Source organism: Salmo trutta, chromosome 1 (genome assembly GCF_901001165.1).
Source record: "Salmo trutta chromosome 1, fSalTru1.1, whole genome shotgun sequence".
Taxonomy (NCBI): Eukaryota; Metazoa; Chordata; class Actinopteri; order Salmoniformes; family Salmonidae; genus Salmo; species Salmo trutta.
The window spans coordinates 9,295,854-9,320,493 of record NC_042957.1 but is presented as its reverse complement, the minus strand read 5'-3'; the positions used below and the strand labels follow the sequence as shown (position 1 = coordinate 9,320,493).

At 45.1% G+C, this 24,640-nt stretch overlaps 1 protein-coding gene across 3 annotated transcripts in view; it reads right to left on the bottom strand.

Annotated features, from left to right (window-relative positions):
- The window catches only part of nrxn3b (neurexin 3b), a 547,141-nt gene that overhangs the window by 391,609 nt on the left and 130,892 nt on the right, over positions 1-24,640 (bottom strand). For 2 of the 3 annotated variants that reach the window (XM_029706494.1, XM_029706412.1), the window contains 2 exons: positions 13,018-13,319; positions 7,721-7,882 (listed from right to left, as the gene is read on the bottom strand). In XM_029706494.1, coding sequence (XP_029562354.1) covers positions 7,721-7,882; positions 13,018-13,319 — 464 coding nt within the window. Of the gene's footprint in view, positions 1-7,720; positions 7,883-10,858; positions 10,883-13,017; positions 13,320-24,640 lie in introns of all 3 variants that reach the window. The other variant, XM_029706324.1, reaches the window with a different exon arrangement.

Genomic DNA, 24,640 nt, shown 5'->3' with positions numbered 1-24,640 from the left:
CTCCACCCTGCCTCTGTGCCTGTCTCCCTCCACCCCCCCTCTGTGCCTGTCTCCCTCCACCCCCCCTCTGTGCCTGTCTCCCTCCATCCCCCCCTCTGTGCCTGTCTCCCTCCACCCCTGCCTCTGTGCCTGTCTCCCTCCACCCTTGCCTCTGTGCCTGTCTCCCTCCATCCCCCCCTCTGTGCCTGTCTCCATCCACCCCCCCTCTGTGCCTGTCTCCCTCCACCCCTGCCTCTGTGCCTGTCTCCATCCACCCCCCCTCTGTGCCTGTCTCCCTCCACCCCTGCCTCTGTGCCTGTCTCCCTCCACCCCCCCTCTGTGCCTGTCTCCCTCCACCCCTGCCTCTGTGCCTGTCTCCCTCCACCCCTGCCTCTACGCCTGTCTCCCTCCACCCCCCCTCTACGCCTGTCTCCCTCCACCCCTGCCTCTGTGCCTGTCTCCCTCCACCCCTGCCTCTGTGCCTGTCTCCCTCCACCCCCCCTCTGTGCCTGTCTCCCTCCACCCCTGCCTCTGTGCCTGTCTCCCTCCACCCCCCCTCTGTGCCTGTCTCCCTCCACCCCTGCCTCTGTGCCTGTCTCCCTCCACCCCTGCCTCTACGCCTGTCTCCCTCCACCCCCCCCTCTACGCCTGTCTCCCTCCACCCTCCGTCCTTCCTTCACTCCCTCCTCGCTCCCTCTGATTTAGCTGTAGTATTAATAAGGGAGGTGTGATGCCACATGAGTAAAGACAGAGGCCAGTTCCAATAGCCACACACACACACACACACACACACACACACACACACACACACACACACACACACACACACACACACACACACACACACACACACACACACACACACACACACACACACACACACACACATCCCTGTAATGTAGCTAGAGGACTCAATAGCCTCTCTCCAGAGAGCCTTGAGAGTAATGTTTAAACAGAGGTAGATCGATGCTACAATGAGCCTGTATGTAAATATGATTTGAAATTGGACGAGAGGAGGGATTAGGGATTTGAAGTGGTTTGATCCAGATAAATGTGATATAATAAACATCATTGAAAATCATTATTCATATTCCTGGGTGGAGTTGGTGGAATTGAGTGGTGTTGTGTGTACAAATAGGGATATCAATAAGATGAATATGTGAGCAATAGCTCACCTAGGTGGAGGCTGAAGGGATTTGATGCTGTAACAGTAAGTTATACTGGCACTAGAACGACAAAGGCCACATATCAAAACCATGTACATTGTATGGATGTGTGGGGCTTTCATTGTAGAGAGACAGGGGCCACATTGTTGTGTGTCTGTTTACTGCAGAGCTTGCTGAGTGTATCCTCAGGGGTCATACGCAATGCAAAGGTCAGGGGTTAGAGGTCAGAGGAGTATCCCTGTGTGCCTCTGAGCAAACGTGTGCTGTGTGTGATTTATATATATTTTTTTAACTGAAATGAGCAGAGACTGGTTTGGTTAAATATAGAACAGTGCTGATGACGACTTTGAGGATGATGTGGGCAGTACGTTCCTCCCAAATGCCAAATGTTGGTCTCTCGTTCACTCCCTCCCTCATTCCCTAATCCCCCTTCCTCCCCTCTGTCCACAATCTGGATGACAGTAGCAGCCACAACAGCCTCTCAGAGCAGAGCTACTACACAAGCTGACTCTTTAGAACCCTGGCCTGCTTGTCTTGGCGCTGGTGCCCTGTGGATACCAGGGGACATGGCTGCCACCGCTACCGCCTCGCTGCCCACTGGCTCACGTCACATGACTGCTGGCCCACATGGCTGCACACGAGGAGTGATGCTACTATCGTCCCTATGCCTAGTGGGTGTGGAGGGTGCAGAGAATAGAGGAGGACTACAGTAGCATTCTCTTTTACTTCCAGTGAGGGAGAGAGAGGGAGGGAGATAGTCAGGGAGGGAGAGAGAGAAAGAGAGAGAGAGGAGTCCAACCCCTCCTCCTTCTACCCCACTCCATCCCTCCTTCATCCTCTAACTCTGGCCCTCCCCCTCCTCCTCCCTTTGTCCTTCTCCCTTTGTTCCAGCTCTGGCCTTCCTCCCACCTCCTCCATCCCTCCTCCTCCATCTGTTTCAGATTTGGCCTTCCTCCCAGCTCCTCCATCCCTCCTCCTCCCTCTGTTCCATGAGAAAAGCATTGGAAGAGAGAAGCAATGATGAAGCGTGATCCAACCATCCAGTGGGCCCAAATGAACTGAGTCATCCCTCATCAGCTGTGTACAGAGGAGGAGAGGGAGGGGGACATAAAGATAGACAGATAAAGAGAGAGAGAGAGAGAGAGAGAGAGAGAGAGAGAGAGAGAGAGAGAGAAAGGGATAAAGGGAGTGTGCTGGCAGGCAGAGTTCATCAGCCCAGGCAGAGCCACGGCACGGTGAACATGGTTGTAAGGGATAGACGCAGCAGACAGCCAGTCAGTCAAGCCAGGCTGGACATGCAACACAATGCAGTTCATCGTAGATCGCATGCTGTGGATATGTCCTAAATCGCACCCTATTCCCTATGGGCCTCTGGTCAAAAGTAGTGCACTAAATAAGGAATAAGGTACAATTTGCGATACAGTCTATGACTCTCCACTCCACCAGTCACATGGTGATTGATAATAATGCTGGAGAGGCAACCACTCTGTACACATTTACACTGCTGATACAGATGCTGAAAACATGGAGGGAGGTTCGCTGTTAGTGTTAGAAGACAATCATTAATGTCCCCATAAGGCAATCATATTATTCCTATATTATCTCAATGATGAACTCTCATCTACTGAACACATTCACCTTGGGGTTACTCTGACTGTAGGTATAGCTGTGTCTCTGGGTGTCATTAGAAAGCAGGGGGGACAGGGGGACCGGGAGACCGGGGGGAATGGGTCTCTGGGTGTCATTAGAAAGCAGGGGGGACAGGGGGACCGGGAGACTGGGGGAATGGGTCTCTGGGTGTCATTAGAAAGCAAGGGGGACAGGGGGACCGGGAGACCGGGGGGAATGGGTCTCTGGGTGTCATTAGAAAGCAGGGGGGACAGGGGGACCGGGAGACTGGGGGAATGGGTCTCTGTGTGTCATTAGAAAGCAGGGGGGACAGGGGGACCGGGAGACCGGGGGGATGGGTCTCTGGGTGTCATTAGAAAGCAGGGGGGACAGGGGGACTGGGAGACCGTGGGAATGGGTCTCTGGGTGTCATTAGAAAGCAGGGGGGACAGGGGGACCGGGAGACCGGGGGACTGGGAGACCGGGGGGAATGTGTAAACTACAAGATACAGCAGTTACAGATACACTACATTTAAACAACACAAATCCATTTTTACAATCCCTAAAACACTTGCAAACCTCGGTGAATTCATCCCTCATCAGCGTTCTAAACTGCCCTGTTGGCACCAAAGATTCAAGATGTAATGAGGTTTTATAAATGATTCCAAACATGGGGGGGCGTTGACACTCCAGCACTTTGGATTTGAAATAATACCATGACTATGAGGTTAAAGTGCAGACTGTCAGCTTTAATTTAGGGTATTTTCATCCATATGGGGTGAACCGTTTATATGGGGTGAACCGTTTATATGGGGTGAACCGTTTATATGGGGTGAACCGTTTATATGGGGTGAACCGTTTATATGGGGTGAACCGTTTATATTGGGTGAACCGTTTATATGGGGTGAACCGTTTATATGGGGTGAACCGTTTATATGGGGTGAACCGTTTATATGGGGTGAACCGTTTATATGGGGTGAACCGTTTATATGGGGTGAACCGTTTATATGGGGTGAACCGTTTATATGGGGTGAACTGTTACAGCACTTTTTGTACATAATTTTAGGGGACAAAAAGCATTTGGACAAAATTAACTTATATCTTTATTAAAGTAGTCAAAAGTTTAGTATTTAGTCCCATATTCTTAACACCCTCCTGCCGAGTGGCACAGCAGTCTAAGGCACTGCATCTCAGTGCTAGAGGTGTCACTGCAGACCCTGGTTCAATCCCAGGCTGTATCACAACCAGCTGTGATTCGGAGTCCCATCGGGTGGTGCACAATTGGCCAAGTGTCGTCCGGTTTAGGGGAGTGTTTGGCCGGGGTAGACCGTCATTGTAAAATAAGAACTTGTTCTTAACTGACTTGCCTAGTTAAATAAATACAAATTAAATAATCAAGCTTGTGATTCTACAAGCTTGTTTGATGCATTTCCTGTTTGTTTTGGTTGTGTTTCAGATTATTTGGACCCAATGAAAATTGACGGTAAATAGTGCATTGTGCTGGAGTACAGAGCCAAACAATATACATACTGTCTATGAGAGCAACAGGATGCCATGATGGAGGCACCCTTAGTCTTCCTTCTGAGGAGAGAGCGAGATCAACCGCTTTTATCGTTTGAAGAATTTGCTTATTTTCCACTAAATGACCTTGTAATGGTTCAATTGTCATCCTCTCTTTCAAAAGTAAATAGCTGTCCTTTGAAATATGAGCGTTTGTGATAATGAGAATTGAATGACAGCAGTTGCAGGTTTATGGAAGGTGTGGAGAATGATAGTTTAAAGATACCCCAAGAAAGATAACCAATTATGAAGATTTCAAGCTATTTTCAGCCCTTGTGTAATGGACAGAGACAATTAACTATAGATGATCAGCAACACCTCACAATAATGTAGTGTCATGGTGAGGTTAGGATGAATAATGGACATTAAAATAAGAAGAGGAAGGAAAATCATCTAAATCCTAAAATGCCTGGAAATGTAAAATTGACATTTTATTAATGTAGAGGTGGAAGAAATGCACACCTGTTTAGGAGTGGTGCTGGCTAGCGGAGTAGAACACCTGTTTAGGAGTGGTGCTGGCTAGCGGAGTAGAACACCTGTTTAGGAGTGGTGCTGGCTAGCGGAGTAGAACACCTGTTTAGGAGAGGTGCTGGCTAGCAGAGTGGGACACCTGTTTAGGAGTGGTGCTGGCTAGCGGAGTAGAACACCTGTTTAGGAGTGGTGCTGGCTAGCGGAGTAGAACACCTGTTTAGGAGTGGTGCTGGCTAGCGGAGTAGAACACCTGTTTAGGAGAGGTGCTGGCTAGCGGAGTAGAACACCTGTTTAGGAGTGGTGCTGGCTAGCGGAGTAGAACACCTGTTTAGGAGAGGTGCTGGCTAGCGGAGTAGAACACCTGTTTAGGAGAGGTGCTGGCTAGCGGAGTAGAACACCTGTTTAGGAGAGGTGCTGGCTAGCGGAGTAGAACACCTGTTTAGGAGAGGTGCTGGCTAGCAGAGTAGAGGTGCTGGCTAGCGGAGTAGAGGTGCTGGCTAGGGGAGTAGAACACCTGTTTAGGAGAGGTGCTGGCTAGCAGAGTAGAACACCTGTTTAGGAGAGGTGCTGGCTAGCAGAGTAGAACACCTGTTTAGGAGAGGTGCTGGCTAGCAGAGTAGAACACCTGTTTAGGAGAGGTGCTGGCTAGCGGAGTAGAGGTGCTGGCTAGCGGAGTAGAGGTGCTGGCTAGGGGAGTAGAACACCTGTTTAGGAGAGGTGCTGGCTAGCAGAGTAGAACACCTGTTTAGGAGTGGTGCTGGCTAGCGGAGTAGAACACCTGTTTAGGAGAGGTGCTGGCTAGCGGAGTAGAGGTGCTGGCTAGGGGAGTAGAACACCTGTTTAGGAGAGGTGCTGGCTAGCAGAGTAGAACACCTGTTTAGGAGAGGTGCTGGCTAGCAGAGTAGAACACCTGTTTAGGAGAGGTGCTGGCTAGCGGAGTAGAACACCTGTTTATTAGAGGTGCTGGCTAGGGGAGTAGAACACCTGTTTATTAGAGGTGCTGGCTAGGGGAGTAGAGGTGCTGGCTAGCAGAGTAGAACACCTGTTTAGGAGAGGTGCTGGCTAGCGGAGTAGAGGTGCTGGCTAGGGGAGTAGAACACCTGTTTAGGAGAGGTGCTGGCTAGCGGAGTAGAGGTGCTGGCTAGCAGAGTAGAACACCTGTTTAGGAGAGGTGCTGGCTAGCGGAGTAGAACACCTGTTTATTAGAGGTGCTGGCTAGCAGAGTAGAACACTTGTTTAGGAGAGGTGCTGGCTAGCAGAGTAGAACACTTGTTTAGGAGAGGTGCTGGCTAGCAGAGTAGAACACCTGTTTAGGAGAGGTGCTGGCTAGCAGAGTAGAACACCTGTTTAGGAGAGGTGCTGGCTAGCAGAGTAGAACACCTGTTTAGGAGAGGTGCTGGCTAGCAGAGTAGAACACTTGTTTAGGAGAGGTGCTGGCTAGCAGAGTAGAACACCTGTTTATTAGAGGTGCTGGCTAGCAGAGTAGAACACCTGTTTAGGAGAGGTGCTGGCTAGCAGAGTAGAACACCTGTTTAGGAGAGGTGCTGGCTAGCAGAGTAGAACACCTGTTTAGGAGAGGTGCTGGCTAGCAGAGTGGGACACCTGTTTAGGAGAGGTGCTGGCTAGCAGAGTAGATCACCTGTTTAGGAGAGGTGCTGGCTAGCAGAGTGGGACACCTGTTTAGGAGAGGTGCTGGCTAGCAGAGTAGATCACCTGTTTAGGAGAGGTGCTGGCTAGCAGAGTAGAACACCTGTTTAGGAGAGGTGCTGGCTAGCGGAGTAGAACACCTGTTTAGGAGAGGTGCTGGCTAGCAGAGTAGAACACCTGTTTAGGAGAGGTGCTGGCTAGCAGAGTAGAACAACTGTTTAGGCGAGGTGCTGGCTAGCAGAGTAGAACAACTGTTTAGGCGAGGTGCTGGCTAGCAGAGTAGAACACCTGTTTAGGCGAGGTGCTGGCTAGCAGAGTAGAACACTTGAAAAATAAAAGGAGAGCCTCACACTCTAGGAGCTCAGATGCAATAATTTAATAACCTAATAACCAACATTTCCACAGACAATCTGTCTTCATCAGCGTATAACGACAAACACTGCAGGGTGACTAGTTTATATAGTTTGAAAGGACATACACAGGTGTCTGTTCTCATGGCCGTCTGTGGCTTGATTTCATTGGTCAATTTACAGATATAAATAGAACATATAAAAAGCATGAATGGATAACATATGATCATAGATACAATGTGGTTACACAGGCCTATAAACATTATTTACAATGGATAGCAAAAACACAATCATCACAAGAATGGCTTGTACATTTTAGTACATTGTACTACATTCTAAAGTACATTTTAGTACATGTTGATATATATATATTTAAAATATCCTAGAACAACAACAATACGTTGTGATCCTATCACAGCAAAATTCCCTTTCTTGGTAGTGAGCACTAGGACTGGCGTACAGTAATCCCCTGCTTTACTACCAGTCAAGTTGAGACTGCAAATGACATATGACAGTAAAGTATTCGGGGGCCATTTTCTAACACACAACTAACTGCTGTGAATGTTGTAAATTAGATTAAGCTGAGAAATATTGAATGGCTGCTGAGCACTTCCCCGGTCTGCCAGCTCAGCAGCTTTCATTGATAATGCAATTTCATTTCTCATTGCTGCTGCTGCTTCTTAGCGGAGGACAACCTTGCTGATTTTACATATGTAATTCAACCGCTCTGACTAGCTTAGTGGATGTGGATGCTGTGTGTGTGTGTCTGTGTGTGGGGAGGATGGGGTGTGTGTGTGTGTGTGTGTATGTGTGTGTGTGTGTGTGTTTGCATTTGTGTGTGTGTGTTTGCATTTGTGTGTGTGTGTGTGTGTGTGTGTGTGTGTGTGTGTGTGTGTGTGTGTGTGTGCGTACCTTCAATTCCCCCTAACCTAAACCTACCTCTTTCAGACAGCCCATGAAGTTGTTGCTGACAGGAGAACCAGGTAGGTCAGCCGTACTAGGACTCCCACCCACGTAGAAGAAGTCATCAGACCCCAGCATGGTGTAGTCTTCCTGGGTATAGCCTGTTGTGGTGAGGATCCCATCCACAGAGATGGTCACCTGTTATAGGGTAACACATACCAAAGCCAAGGCATTAGACGCTGAGGTGGAACTCTCTGTTCAGTATGTATAGGATACACACACCTCTCTCCTTAGTCTGCTATGACCTAATGGACTATATCTATGTATTTTACTCTTGACTGAGATCACCTGGGCTAGTAGCTACTTCCTAGTAGATAGTAACTAGTAGCTACAGTGGCTTCAGAAGGTATTCATACCACTTGACTTATTCTAGATTTTTTTTGTGTTTACAGCCTGATTTCAAAATGGATAAAATAGATGTATTTTCTCACCCATTTACACACAATGACCCATAATGACAAAATCGAAAATATGTTTTGAGAAATGTTTGCAAATTTATTGAAAATGAAAATATAAATATTAAATTTACTGAAGTATTCACACGCCTGAGTCAATACTTTGTAGAAGCACCTTACAGTTGTGAGTCTTTCTGGGTAAGTCTCTAAGAGTTTTACACACCTGGATTGTGCAACAGTTGCCCATAATTTTTTTCTAAATTCTTCAAGCTCTGTCAAATTGGTTGTTGGTCATTTCTCTAGACAACCATTTTCAGGTCTTGCCATAGATTTTCATGTAGATTTAAGTCAAACTATAACTCGGCCACTAAGGAACATTCACTGTCTTCTTGGTAAGCAACTCCAGTGTAGATTTGGCCTTGTGTTTTAGGTTATTGTCCTGCTGAAAGGTGAATTAATCTCCCAGTGTCTGGTGGAAAGCAGACTGAACCTGGTTTTCCTTTAGGATTTTGCCTGTGCTTAGTACACAGTAATGTGTTGTATTGGATTTGCCCCAAACATAATACTTCATATTCAGGACAAAAAGTTAATTGCTTTGCCACAATTTTTGCAGCATAAATTTAGTGCCTTATTCTGTGCAGGTTTGCTTCTTTTACTCTGTTATTTAGGTTAGTATTGTGGAGTAACTACAATATTGTTGATCCATTCTCAGTTTTCTCCTATCACAGCCATTAAACTCTGTAACTGTTTTAAAGTCACCATTGGCTTCATGGTGAAATCCCTGAGTGGTTTCCTTCATCTCAGGCATCTGAGTTAGGAAGGACGCCTGTATCTTCGTAGTGACTGGGTGTATTGATACACCATCCAAAGTGCAATTAATAACTTCACCATGCTCAAACTGATATTCAGTGTCTGATTTTTTTTATCTACCAATAGGCATTGGAATACCTCCCCAGTCTTTGTGGTGGAATTTGTCTTTGAAATTCACTGTTCAACTGAGGGACCTTACAGATAGTTGTATGTTTGGGTTACAGAGATGAGGTAGTCATTAAAAAATCATAATAAACACTATTATTACACACGGAGTGAATCCATGCTACTTATTATGTGACTTCCTTAGGCTTGCATTAACAAATGGGTTGAATACTTATTGACTCGTCATTGTTTCTTCATTTGTAACAATGTCTAACAACATGATATGACATCACGGCGTATCGTGTGTAGGCCAGTGATAAAATAATCAGCCTGTAACACAAAAAAAGTTGGAAAAAGTCAAGGGGTGTGAATACTTTCTGAAGCCACTGTAGTAGATAGTACCTAGTAGGTTTGTACCTTGGAGCAATAGTTTGAGAGTTTGGTTCAGACAGCGTTTGAGGTATTATTTAATGGGTTTAGTAATAGGTAGGTTCACAGGACAGATAAAGAAAATATGTCGGAGCAGAGGACCACATTTTCTTTATCTTTTGATGGGGGTAAGAGAATGGATTCTCATTCGGTTTGGATAGTTCAGGTTGGGAGAGGGTTAGTAAAATGGACAAATTGCCAAGGACAAATTGCTTGTACTTGTCTTAGGTTTCTGGGTTCAATTTGTAACTACACAAAACACCACACGCATATACACACACACACACACACACACTCTCAGTCACACACACTCGGCCTTATACACACACATGCATTACATAGGGAGGATTATCACACAACTTCACAAATGCGGAAACCAAGGTGTTCATTCTTCAGAAGTTAACAGAAACACAAATAAGTTTGACATGTAAGGGGTATAAATGATTTGATGTCATACAAAGCATGATCAAGCCAATCGGGAGACAGGGTACATCCACCAATCAAGTCAAGGGGATCAGGAGGGGGAGGGTGTGATGTTAGCCACAACACACAGACACCACTGTAACCAGCATGCTACAAACACAACATCCAGGGAAGGGGTGTGGGGACAGGACAGTAATAGTGGGTGATAGGTGGAAGGTGAGTGAACGTGAAAGTGAAAGTGTTAGTGGTTATGGGTGAGGAGGCTGAGGGGGTGAAAGGGTAAAGGTCATATGATTTCAGAGGTCAGGAGGTGAAAAGGCGTTGATGAGCGGTGGTGGGCATGCCATGCGCCAGACTGAGTGTGTTGGAAACAACTGTCAGAGCTCCGGTAAAGAAAGGGGTCGCCATTTTGTCTCTCTGTCGCCATTTTGTTTCCGTTTAGCATTTTAGAGCCCGGACCGGAGTTTGGCGGCTGCTGGCTTGTTGAAGATTCACTCTTGTTGTTTGGATTGTGGCAGAGATTCTCTCAGTTCTTGGGTGGCGACGGTCCTCTCAAAAAATGTTGAGATTTTTATTTGGTGGAAAAAACATATATTTTTTTTGTACCCCTGGCAAAAGATCAAAAGTCAGAGGGCGAATCTGGTGGTTCATTTGAGACTCGAAGAACCTCTGTGAACTTCGTCGCGATGAGGAATAAAAAAAAAGTAAAAGACTGAAAAAAGAGGAGAGGAGGAGGAGGAGTGGGGAAGAGGTTGAGAGGCCAGGGCCAGGGAGGATATTGAGAACTGAAGAAAGCTGTTGGTAATACAAACCCATATCCTCATTGTTTGATAAGATGTGTCTAGGATGAAATTGAAATTATAAAAAGAAAAAGAAGAGGGGGGAGGGACACACGGCAAACCCAAAAAAAGACAATAAGAATGATATCTACCAGACAATGCAGTATGTTTACCATAGCGTGTCCAATGCCTGATTGCTTTCCGGAAAAGGGGGAAGAAAGGAAATCAAAAGAATAGTGAACAAAACGGTTGTTAATAAGGGATGGGAGAAGAAAGAAACCAAAATAAAATCCAATGACGTAGGAGAAGCAGGATGATAGTTAGTTAGTACGTTAGTTAGTTCTTTAGATAACTGTTAGTTAGTAAGTAAATACAATGACTTGGTATTTCATGAAAGGTAAGTGTTAGTCTAACAAAGCATGTCTTCCCAAAGAGAGGGAGATAGACTGACGGAAAGGTAAAGAAAGACAGACAGAGAAGAGGAAGAGAGAGAGAGAGAGAGAGTGAAGGAGCAAAAAATAACCCTAACTTAGCCTCTGGTCTGTGAGTCAGTGTTCCTTCAGTGGTAGCTAGCTAGTGGGCTACATCCTTTAACAACCTGTTAGTGGCAGGAAATGAACACTTTACTTACTTTTCCACCTCTCTTCATCTCCATTGTACCGGCTGAAGAAACCCTTTCACTGCCCACTGGCCACTCACTCCATCTCCACACCACAAACAAACAGCTATCTGCTATCACTTTTCTCACTGTGCTTTCACTCTTATAGTACAAGTATATATCCAGTGTAAAGCCCTACTTCTTAAAGTTCAGTTGAGTAGCAATGTTAGAATAGAATAAAGTCATAGAGTTATAGTTATAGTACATCACATAGCAGTACAAGTGTATAGACATGGATATCATTTTCAACCATTAGAGGGGCTACGTCATAAACCCTCAAAGTTACAGATTAGGATGAAAATGGCAGCCATATTGGTCTGGGAGAAATCCAAACCAGTCTAATTGGAATGAATGGCAGTAGAGGAATGATCCTGATTTACCTATGCAGGAAAATTAAAAGTAAGGCATGTGATATATCAGAAATTGTGTAATAGAATTATTCTCATATAACAAAACATATTGTCATATAATTATAAACACAGTTTATTCAGGTTTTATACCAATTGTCTGTGTAAATAGCTTCTAAAATATATGTAAAAATACCATAAATGTCTACATTTTTCTTGGAAAGCTGTGAGTGTTATAATATGTACATCTTGTCTAAGTCCTGTCATCAACTGACTTCAACCAGTGTACGGCTGTGGATTGACTGTGTTGAATGGAATGTTGGCACATTGGCAGTTACTTAGAAAAATGAAGGGAATCATTCCTTTAAAACTGGCCACCTAGCTAGCAAACATACATTACAGATACATTCTTCAAATGCATTATTTTACACACTGTCTCGTTACAGCACTGCCAAACCATGGTTAACCAACTCTCTGACCAAAAATGGCTGCCCTTTTCCCAACGTAAGAATGTTCATGTCCATTCTAGTATTCTGATGTGTACTGTGGACTATCTACGCTTACAAGGGCCTATCAGATGCCATTTTAACATCCATTTATACTATTTGAGTAAGATGCTCCACTGATCTGAAACAAATGTCCTACAGAAGGCTCCTATTGTCTGTCACCCAAAGTCCCTCCATTGTCCCGAGTTAATGTGTGTCTTAAACCCTGCCTTGTAGTTTCTGTAGCTATGCAGAGGAGCACCATCTAGTTGTTTAAAGGAAAACAGCTCCTTCTGAAGGCAACGCGATAGTGACTCTTCAACACAGCCCCTGATAGAAGTGTCAGCTTAGTGAAGAATAAAACAAAGTAGTATCAGATACGTTTAAATGAAGGAAATAGGGAAAGTCTTCAAGTGCAACACAAGATAAGGAGAGTCAGAGAGGAACAGAGAGCCATGTTATCAGCTGCTCCACCACTAAGCTATCAATCACTATGCAGTCTGTGCTTCTTTATTCACATAGTCACTGCTAGGGGTTCAAAATAGAGGGGAAAACACTATCTAACCATACAGATAATACTTCAGCACTACACAAACTCATAATGTCTCTCTCATAATATGTCTCAACACAACATCTTTGACAACTATCTAAAGTGATTAGGGCACTTGGAAAAGGTGCTATATAAAAATACACATTCATCTATTATAATGCATAAACTGTAAACAGAGGTAAACACTAATCTAACAACATAAACCCATGACTCTAATACCAACCAATTACTCTATTACTACAACTAATCAATAACAGTCATGAACCTATGTCTCCTCAGTCTCCATGGTTACCTGTCTGAGGTTGCGTGTGACCTTGATGTCGTGCCAGCCATTATCGTTGAACTTCCCGTTGACGGGCTCCACAATGGCCTCGAAGGCCCCAGAGCCCAGGTTGATGACCAGGCTCACCGCTCCGTCCTTTAGGGCCAGGTTGACATAGTCAGCAGACTTCCCTGTGTGGAGCAAGAGACCGTTCCTCTGCCACGTCTTGAAGGAGAGCGTGATCTCATCACTGGATGACTGGATGGGGTTCTGGGACAGGTCGTAGCAGAAGTACTCAGAACCACGGAACGTCGCCACGTTCTCTTCTCTTGCTGGAAGTAGAGAGGAGAATAGATGTAAGTTTAGGTTATATTCAAGGCTCTTACCCAAAACTTACAGCAGTGTAGACATTGATGTTGAAACATGCATTGAGTACATATGGTGGCCCAGGAAGGAATCGAACCACAACCCACAAAGAGACTCATGGCCTCCATGAAAAACATATAATTGACACAAGCAGGAAGTCCATTGTAAAATCTGCCATATTTGACAGTTAAAACATGACACAATTACGATCCCTTCATACACAGTAGTAGGTGTTGAATCATGTCACGGTTACAAAATGAATCATATCTCATCACCTCCCATGAGAAGAGGACTGTGTCAAAACCTCCCATGGGAAGAGGACTGTGTCATCACCTCCCATGAGAAGAGGACTGTGTCATCACCTCCCATGGGAAGAGGACTGTGTCATCACCTCCCATGAGAAGAGGACTGTGTCATCACCTCCCATGAGAAGAGGACTGTGTCATCACCTCCCATGAGAAGAGGACTGTGTCATCACCTCCCATGAGCAGAGGACTGTGTCATCACCTCCCATGAGAAGAGGACTGTGACATCACCTCCCATGAGCAGAGGACTGTGTCATCACCTCCCATGAGAAGAGGACTAGAACAACAGTCCCAGTCAAAAGTTTGGACACACGTACTCATTCAAAGGTTTTTCTTTATTTTTTACTATTATCTACATTGTAAAATAATAATGAAGACATCAAATGCAGAATGCTGTGGTAGCCATACTGGTTAATTTTGCCTTGAATTCTAAATAAATCACAGACATTGTCACCAGCAAAGCACCCCCACCATCACACCTCCTCTTCCATGCTTCACGGTGGGAACCACACATGCGAGATCATCCGTTCACCTACTCTGCGTCTCACAAAGACACAGCTGTTGGAACCAAAAATGTCAATACTCGTGTTTCTTGGTCAAAGTAAGTCTCTTCTTCTTATTGGTGTCCTTTAGTAGTGGTTTATTTGCAGCAATTTGACCATGAAAACCTGATTCACACAGTCTCCTCTGCACAGTTGATGAAGAGATGAGTCTGTTACTTGAACTCTGTGAAGCATTTATTTGGGCTGGAATTTCTGAGGCTGGTAACTCTACCTCTGGTCTTCCTTTCCTGTGGTGGTCCTCATGAGAGCCAGTTTCATCATAGCGCTTGATGGTTTTTGCGAATGCACTTGAAGAAACTTTCAATGTTCTTGACATTTTCCAGAGAGCTGTTCTTGCCATAATATGGACATGGTCTTTTACAGAATAGAGCTGTCTTCTGTATACCACCTCTACCTAACTGATTAGCTCAAACGCATTAAGAAGGAAAGACATTCCACAAATGTACTTTTAACAAGGCACACCTGCATTCCAGGTGACTACCTTATGAAGCTGGTTGAGAGAATGCCAAGAGTGTGCAAAGCTGTCATCAAGGCGTGGCTACTTCAAAAATAACAAATCTCAAATATATTTTGATTTGTCTAACACTGTTTTGGTTACTACATGATTCCATATGTGTTATTTCATAAGTTTTATGTCTTCACTGTTATTCCAAAATTTTGAAAATAGTAAAAATAAAGAAAAACCCTTCAATGAGTAGGTGTGTCCAAACTTTTGACTGGTAGTGTACGTCATCACCTCCCATGAGAAGACAGGACAGAGTAGCACAGTGGACCAAATCAATCTAATACAGTCACCACAGTGATATAATATCTATGAGTCACCATATCAGCTATGCCATGTTATACTCTAATGCACTCATCATAAAAACCCAATCCACATGGCCTTCCACTGAGCTCTCCATGCGAGCAGACTGATTATGACCTTCCACTGGGGTCTCCATGCTAGCAGACTGATTATGACCTTCCACTGAGGTCTCCATGCTAGCAGACTGATTATGACCTTCCACTGAGGTCTCCATGCTAGCAGACTGATTATGACCTTCCACTGAGATCTCCATGCTAGCAGACTGATTATGACCTTCCACTGAGGTCTCCATGGTAGCAGACCGATTATGACCTTCCACTGGGGTCTCCATGGTAGCAGACTGATTATGACCTTCCACTGAGGTCTCCATGGTAGCAGACTGATTATGACCTTCCACTGAGATCTCCATGCTAGCAGACTGATTATGACCTTCCACTGAGGTCTCCATGGTAGCAGACTGATTATGACCTTCAACTGAGGTCTCCATGGTAGCAGACTGATTATGACCTTCCACTGGGGTCTCCATGCTAGCAGACTGATTATGACCTTCCACTGAGGTCTCCATGGTAGCAGACTGATTATGACCTTCCACTGGGGTCTCCATGCTAGCTGACTGATTATGACCTTCCACTGAGGTCTCCATGGTAGCAGACTGATTATGACCTTCCACTGAGGTCTCCATGCTAGCAGACTGATTATGACCTTCCACTGAGGTCTCCATGGTAGCAGACTGATTATGACCTTCCACTGGGATCTCTCTGTGTGGGGCTTTTTAGTCAGACCGTCAGATAGAGGAAATTAAGAGAGGAGACAGGGAGAGACAGGGGATTAGAAGAGGAATCTGTGGCGAGCCAGTATCAGAGCATGAGGTCTGATGCCAACTGGCTCAGAGACAGTTTCTATCTACAAGCCATCAGACTGCTGAACACTTGAACTGGACAGACCACCTGCTCTGATTCTCCACACCTTAGCACACACACACACACACACACACACACACACACACACACACACACACACACACACACACACACACACACACACACACACACACACACACACACACACACACACATCACACATCACACCTGCTGCCAGCCTCTTATTATACTGCTCAGTTTATACACTACCCCCCATCTCCCCTTCGTTTAAATACACATGTAAATATTGGACTTTATATGGTCCCTTCCTGTATTATACTGATGCTAAAATGTATTATTCTATTCTACTGAGCCATTTACTTTATGTTCATATTCTTATCTTTTATAATTTCTTATTGTTGTTGCATTGTCGAGAAGGAACCTGCAAGTAAGCATTTCATTGGACGATGTATACCATGCGTATACCATACATACGAAAAATATACTTGCACTTGAACTATACTGTATAAGTAAAGCATAAAAATATTTTTTTAAGAAAGAAAGAAAGAAAGAAAGAAATGTGTGTATATGTGTGTGTATATGGGTCCAGGAAGCTCCAGACCATGACATCATGACTAGTGTCAGTTCTGACTGCTTGTAATGCTGCCTCTTAAACAGCCCTAGTACTAGAGGACAGACCCAGTACTGCAGCTATTACAGACATAACCAAAACCTGGCCTAGAGACTCCACAAGGCTGAGGCTTCCAATTCAGTTATTCACCCTGCATGTTAATCAAAAGAAGAATACACCTGGCTGACACTGCAACAACAGCATCATCTGTGCTCCAGGTATTACATGTTAGAAGCTGTCACCTTCAGAATAGCAGGCTATCCCTGTCATCTAAGTCTTTGCAAAAGCCACATGCAGTGTTGTATGCATTTTAGCAGAGCTAGAGTGATCTGTAATTACATTCAATTACTGCTAATTATGTAATACATAATTAGCAATACATAATTACATTACATAATATTTGCCTGTACCTTCGTGGCAAAAAGTTTTCAGAATGACACAAATATTAATTTTCAGAAAGTCTGCTGCCACAGTTTGTATGATGGCAATTTGCATATAATCCAGAATGTTATGAAGAGTGATCAGATGAATTGCAATTAATTACAAAGTCCCTCTTTGCCATGCAAAGAAACTGAATCCCCCAAAAACATTTCCACTGCATTTCAGCCCTGCCACAAAAGGACCAGCTGACATCATGTCAGTGATTCTCTCGTTAACACAGGTGTGAATGTTGATGAGGACAAGGCTGGAGATCACTCTGTCATGCTGATTGAGTTCGAATAACAGACTGGAAACTTCAAAAGGAGAGTGGTGTTTGGATTCATTGTTCTTCCTCTGTCAACCATGGTTAACCGGCAAGGAAACACGTGCCGTCATCATTGCTTTGCATCATTGCTTCACAGGCAAGGATATTGCTGCTAGTAAGATTGCACCTAAATCAACCATTTATCGGATCATCAAGAACTTCAATGAGAGCGGTTCAATTGTTGTGAAGAAGGCTTCAGGGCGCCCAAGAAAGTCCAGCAAACACCAGGACCGTCTCCTAAAGTTGATTTAGCTGCGTGATCGTGGCACCACCAGTACAGAGCTTGCTCAGGAATGGCAGCAGACAGGTGTGAGTGCATCTGCACGCACAGTGAGGCAAAGACTTTTGGAGGATGGCCAGGTGTCAAGAAGGGCAGCAAAGAAGCCACTTCTCTCCAGGAAAAACATCAGGGACAGACTGATATTCTGCAAAAGGTACAGGGATTGGACTGCTGAGGACTGGGGTAAAGTCCTTTTCTCTGATGAATCCCCTTTCCGATTGTTTGGGGCATCTGGAAAAAAGCTTGTCCGGAGAAGACAAGGTGAGCGCTACCATCAGTCCTGTGTCATGCCAACAGTAAAGCATCCTGAGACCATTCATGTGTGGGGTTGCTTCTCAGCCAATGGAGTGGGCTCACTCACAATTTTGCCTAAGAACACAGCCATGAATAAAGAATGGTACCAACACCTCATCCGAGAGCAACTTCTCCCAACCATCCAGGAACAGTTTGGTGACAAACAATGCCTTTTCCAGCATGATGGAGCACCTTGCCATAAGGCAAAAGTGATAACTAAGTGGCTCGGGGAACAAAACATTGATATTTTGGGTCCATGGCCAAGAAACTCCCCAGACCTTAATCCCATTGAGAACTTGTGGTCAATCCTCAAGAGGCGGGTGGACAAATAAAAACCCACAAATTCTGACAAACTCCAAGCATTGCTTATGCAAGAATGGGCTGCCATCAGTCAGGATGTGGCCCAGAAGTTAATTGACAGCATGCCAGGGAGGATTGCAGAGGTTTTGAAAAAGAAGGGTCAACACTGCAAATATTGACTATTTGCATCCACTTCATGCAATTGTCAATAAAAGCCTTTGACACTTATGAAATGCTTGTAATTATACTTCAGTATTCCATAGTAACATCTGACAAAAATATCTAAAGACACTGAAGCAGCAAACTTTGTGGAAATTAATATTTGTGTCATTCTCAAACTTTTGGCCACGACTGTATATCACATTGTAAATAAGACAATCACACGTTTCTGGTCTGAGGGCAGGAAAGACTGTGAAACACAGAGAGAGGGAGATGGATAGACTGTCACTAGAGCAGGCTAGACTGTTGGTGGATAGATCACTAGAGCAGGCTAGACTGTTGGTGGATAGATCACTAGAACAGGCTAGACTGTTGGTGGATAGATCACTAGAACAGGCTAGACTGTTGGTGGATAGATCACTAGAACAGGCTAGACTGTTGGTGGATAGATCACCACTAGAACAGGCTAGACTGTTGGTGGATAGATCACCACTAGAACAGGCTAGACTGTTGGTGGATAGATCACTAGAACAGGCTAGACCGTTGGTGGATAGATCACTAGAGCAGGCTAGACTGTTGGTGGATAGATCACTAGAACAGGCTAGACTGTTGGTGGATTGATCACTAGAACAGGCTAGACCGTTGGTGGATAGACCACCACTAGAACAGGCTAGGCTGTTGGTGGATAGATCACTAGAACAGGCTAGACTGTTGGTGGATAGATCACTAGAACAGGCTAGACTGTTGGTGGATTGATCACTAGAACAGGCTAGACCGTTGGTGGATAGACCACCACTAGAACAGGCTAGGCTGTTGGTGGATAGATCACTAGAACAGGCTAGACTGTTGGTGGATAGATCACTAGAACAGGCTAGACTGTTGGTGGATAGATCACTAGAACAGGCTAGACCGTTGGTGGATAGATCACCACTAGAACAGGCTAGGCTGTTGGTGGATAGATCACTAGAACAGGCTAGACCGTTGGTGGATAGACCACTACTAGTACAGGCTAGACTGTTGGTGGATAGATCACTAGAACAGGCTAGACCGTTGGTGGATAGATCACCACTAGAACAGGCTAGACTGTTGGTGGATAGATCACTAGAACAGGCTAGACTGTTGGTGGATTGATCACCACTAGAACAGGCTAGACTGTTGGTGGATAGATCACTAGAACAGGCTAGACTGTTGGTGGATAGATCACTAGAACAGGCTAGACTGTTGGTGGATAGATCACTAGAACAGGCTAGACCGTTGGTGGATAGATCACCACTAGAACAGGCTAGGCTGTTGGTGGATAGATCACTAGAACAGGCTAGACCGTTGGTGGATAGACCACTACTAGTACAGGCTAGACTGTTGGTGGATAGATCACTAGAACAGGCTAGACCGTTGGTGGATAGATCACCACTAGAACAGGCTAGACTGTTGGTGGATAGATCACTAGAACAGGCTAGACTGTTGGTGGATAGACCACCACTAGAACAGGCTAGACTGTTGGTGGATAGATCACTAGAACAGGCTAGACTGTTGGTGGATAGATCACTAGAACAGGCTAGACCGTTGGTGGATAGATCACCACTAGAACAGGCTAGGCTGTTGGTGGATAGATCACTAGAACAGGCTAGACCGTTGGTGGATAGACCACTACTAGTACAGGCTAGACTGTTGGTGGATAGATCACTAGAACAGGCTAGACCGTTGGTGGATAGATCACCACTAGAACAGGCTAGACTGTTGGTGGATAGATCACTAGAACAGGCTAGACTGTTGGTGGATAGATCACCACTAGAACAGGCTAGACTGTTGGTGGATAGATCACTAGAACAGGCTAGACTGTTGGTGGATTGATCACTAGAACAGGCTAGACCGTTGGTGGATAGACCACCACTAGAACAGGCTAGGCTGTTGGTGGATAGATCACTAGAACAGGCTAGACTGTTGGTGGATAGATCACTAGAACAGGCTAGACTGTTGGTGGATAGATCACTAGAACAGGCTAGACCGTTGGTGGATAGATCACCACTAGAACAGGCTAGGCTGTTGGTGGATAGATCACTAGAACAGGCTAGACCGTTGGTGGATAGACCACTACTAGTACAGGCTAGACTGTTGGTGGATAGATCACTAGAACAGGCTAGACCGTTGGTGGATAGATCACCACTAGAACAGGCTAGACTGTTGGTGGATAGATCACTAGAACAGGCTAGACTGTTGGTGGATAGACCACCACTAGAACAGGCTAGACTGTTGGTGGATAGATCACTAGAACAGGCTAGACTGTTGGTGGATAGATCACTAGAACAGGCTAGACTGTTGGTGGATAGATCACCACTAGAACAGGCTAGACTGTTGGTGGATAGATCACTAGAACAGGCTAGACTGTTGGTGGATAGATCACTAGAACAGGCTAGGCTGCTGGTGGTTTGGGTTGTTTTTTTGGACCGACTACATGTAAACACAAGAGAGCGTATTGTTGATCCTGGAGGGAGAGAGAGAGGAAGAAAGGGAGAGAGAGAAGAAGAAAGGGAGAGAGAGAGAGGAAGAAAGGGAGAGAGAGAGACAGAGCGAACAAATGAGGGAGAGAGAGAGAGAGAGAGAGAGAGGGAGAGAGGGAGATAAAGGCGGTGGAGATTTCAGAGGGAGAGAGAGACAGAGAGAGCGAGAGTGAGGGAGAGAGAGATGGATGGATGGAGAAAGAAAGAAACCAATAAAGAAAGAAAGAAAAAGGGCAGTGTTTTAGGATGATTCAGTTCAGAGAGTAATTTTCCCTTCGGCATAAAAGACTGGGCACAGCAATGCTATACAGAGACAAGATGAGAGAGAGGGGGCGAGAGAGAGACAGAGGGGGGAGAGAGAGAGAGAGAGAGAGAGAGGGGAGAGAGAGAAAGAAAGAAAGAAAGAAAGAAAGAAAGAAAGAAAGAAAGAAAGAGAGAGAGAGAGAGAGAGAGAGCAAAAGAAAGAGAAATAAAGAGAGAGAAAGAAGACTGGACACACACAGAACCGTATTTGCTGTGAGGCAGACAGTGAGTGCACTGTAGATTATGTCTAGTCTAAATCAAAACTTACTCTTTGTCTCTGTTTACTTCACTGACTGACTGTTTGGTTTTTCATCTGACAGATTGCTCTTGCATTCATCATCCCAAGAACCAGCAGATAAGACACTGTACAGACAAACGATAAAACATCAAAGATAGCAATAATACACTGGTAAATATTGAAGTTGAGGCGGAGGACATGGAAATGAAAATAGTTTACTGTTAGGCCTACTATGTTGTCTGTAGAGAAATGTGTTTACAGTACGTATAATAACTAATTCAGAATATAAATGTGAATTTCAGAGCATGCATCAGTCTTCAGCAGACTATGAATGTCACTTAACATTATCTATACAATCAAAAAAGCTATTTACTTATGAATAATTCATTAATGTTCACATCCCTGATGCGTAATCCCTATACCAATGTCTACTTCAAGTCCTTTATATGCATCTAGGGTTTATTGCTGCTTTCAGTTCTAATCTTAAACCTTAGACAACAACGACATACTACAGTCTATACTCCTTACTACTAGCTATAGATAAATATAGTTCTCTTTTCAGTTCACCACTTGACGTCACCATATTAGAACAATATGTCTCCATAGCATGTAGCCTAGTTCCCACGATTATGTTGATGTCCTGTTCTCTCCTTCAGAGAACCAGGGTTACGAAATGAACCTGGACATATATACGGCCAACTTGAGAAACCAAAAATGGATCTTTCTCTGTGTTTTTCCACTCTACACACGGCAACTCAAGAAGAGACACAGAGTGTGTCCCAAATGGAACTTTATTCCCTAACAGACATCCAACCAGGCCCAGATCCCCTTCATTCGCCGGAGAATGAAATGTAGATTTTATACACTCTATCGGCAGGATAGAACAGCAGCCTCTGGTAAGATACGGGGTGGGGGCCTATGCATATATGTAAACAACAGCTGGTGCACGATATCTAAGGAGGTCTTGAGGTTTTGCTCACCTGAGGAAGAGTATATCATGATAAGCTGTAGACCACACTATCTACCTAGAGAGTTTTAATCTGTATTTTTTGCAGCTGTCTACATACCACCACAGACTGATGCTGGCACTAAAACCGCACTCAATGACCTGTATACCCGCATAAGCAAACAGGAAAACTCATCCAGAGGCGGCGCTCCTAGTGGACTTGAATGCAGGGAAACTTAAATCAGTTTTACCAAATTTCTATCAGCATGTTACATGTGCAACCAGAGGGGAAAAAAACTCTAGACCACCTTTACTCCACACACAGAGACACGTACAAAGCTCTCCCTCGCCCTCCATTTGGCAAATCTGACCATAATTCTATCCTCCTGATTCCTGCTTACAAGCAAAAATGAAAGCAGGAGGCACCAGAAAAAGTGATAGATGAAGCAGATACTAAACTACAGGACTGTTTTGCTAGTAGTTTTACTAGTACAGACTGGAATATGTTCTGGGATTCTTCCAATGGCATTGAGGAGAACACCACATCAGTCACTGGCTTTACCAATATGTTCATTGAGGATGTTGTCGCCACAGTGACTATACACCAACCAGAAGCCATGGATTACAAGCAACCTTCGCACTGAGCTAAAGGGTAGAGCTGCCGCTTTCAAGGAGCGGGACTCTAACCCGGAAGCTTATAAGAAAACCCTCTTTTCCCTCCGATGAACCATCAAACAGGCAAAGTGTCAATACAGGACTAAGATGGAATCGTACTACACCGGATCCGACGCTCATCGGATGTGACAGGGCTTGCAAACTATTACAGACTACAAAGGGAAGCACAGCCGAAAGCTGCCCAGTAACACGAGCATACCAGGCGAGCAAAATAACTTCAATGCTCGCTTCGAGGCAAGTAACACTGAAACAGGCATGAGAGCATCAGCTGTTCCGGATGACTGTGTGATCATGCTCTCCGCAGCCGATGTAAGACCTTTAAACAGGTCAACATTCACAAGGCCACAGGGCCAGATGGATTACCAGGACATGTACTCCGAGCATGGGGTGACCAACTGGCAAGCGTCTTCACTGACAATTTTTACAACCTCTCCCTGTCTGAGTCTGTAATACCAACATGTTTCAAGCATGCCACCAAAGTCCCTGTGCCCAAGAACACTAAGGTAACCTGCCTAAATGACTACCAAACAGTAGCACTTACATCTGTAGCCATGAAATGCTTTGAAAGGCTGGTCATGGCTCACAGAAACACTAGACCCACTCCATTTTGCATACCGCACCAACAGATCCACAGATGATGCAATCTCCAATGCACTCCAAACTGCCATTTCACACATGGACAAAAGGAACACCTATGTGAGAATGCTATTCATTGACTATAACTCAGCGTTCAACACCATAGTGCCCTCAAAGGTCATCACTAAGCTAAGGACCCTGGGACTAAACACCTCTCTCTGCAACTGGATCCTGGACTTAATGACGGGCCGCCCCCAGGTGGTAAGGGTAGGTAACAACAAATCCGCAATGCTGATCCTCAACACAGGGGCCCCTCAGGGGTGCATGCTCAGTCTCATCCTGTACTCCCTGTTCACTCATGACTGTATGACCAGGCACCATCACCATCATCATCATTAAGTTTGCCGATGACACAACAGTGGTAGGCTTGATCACCGACAATTATGAGACAGCCTATAGGGAGAAGGTCAGAGACCTAACCATGTGGTACAAGGACAACAACTTCTCCCTCAACGTGATCAAGACAAAGGAGATGATTATGGACTACAGGAAAAGGAGGACCAAGCACGCCCCCATTCTCATTGACGGGGCTGTAGTGGAGCAAGTTGAGAGCTTCAATTTCCTTGGCATCACCAACAAACTAACATGGTCCAAGCACACCAAGACAGTCGTGAAGAGTGCACAACAAAACATATTCCCCCTCAGGAGACTGAAAAGATTTGGCATGGGTCCTCAGCTCCTCAAAAGGTTTTACAGCTGCACCATCGAGAGCATCCTGACGGGTTGCATCACTGCCTGGAATGGCAATGGCTCAGCCTCCGACTGCAAGGCACTACAGAGGGTAGTGCATGCGCCACAGTACATCCCCAGGGCCAAGCTTCCTTTCATCCAGGAACTCTATACCAGGCGGTGTCAGAGGAAAGCCCTAAAAATTGTCAAAAACTCCAGCCACTCTAGTCAGAGACTGTTCTCTCTGCTACCGCACGGCAAGTGGTACCGAAGCACCAAGTATAGGTCCAAGAGGCTTCTAAACAGCTTCTACCCCCAAGCCATAAGACTCCGGAACAGCTAATCAAATGGCTACCGAGACTATTTGTATTGCCCCTCCC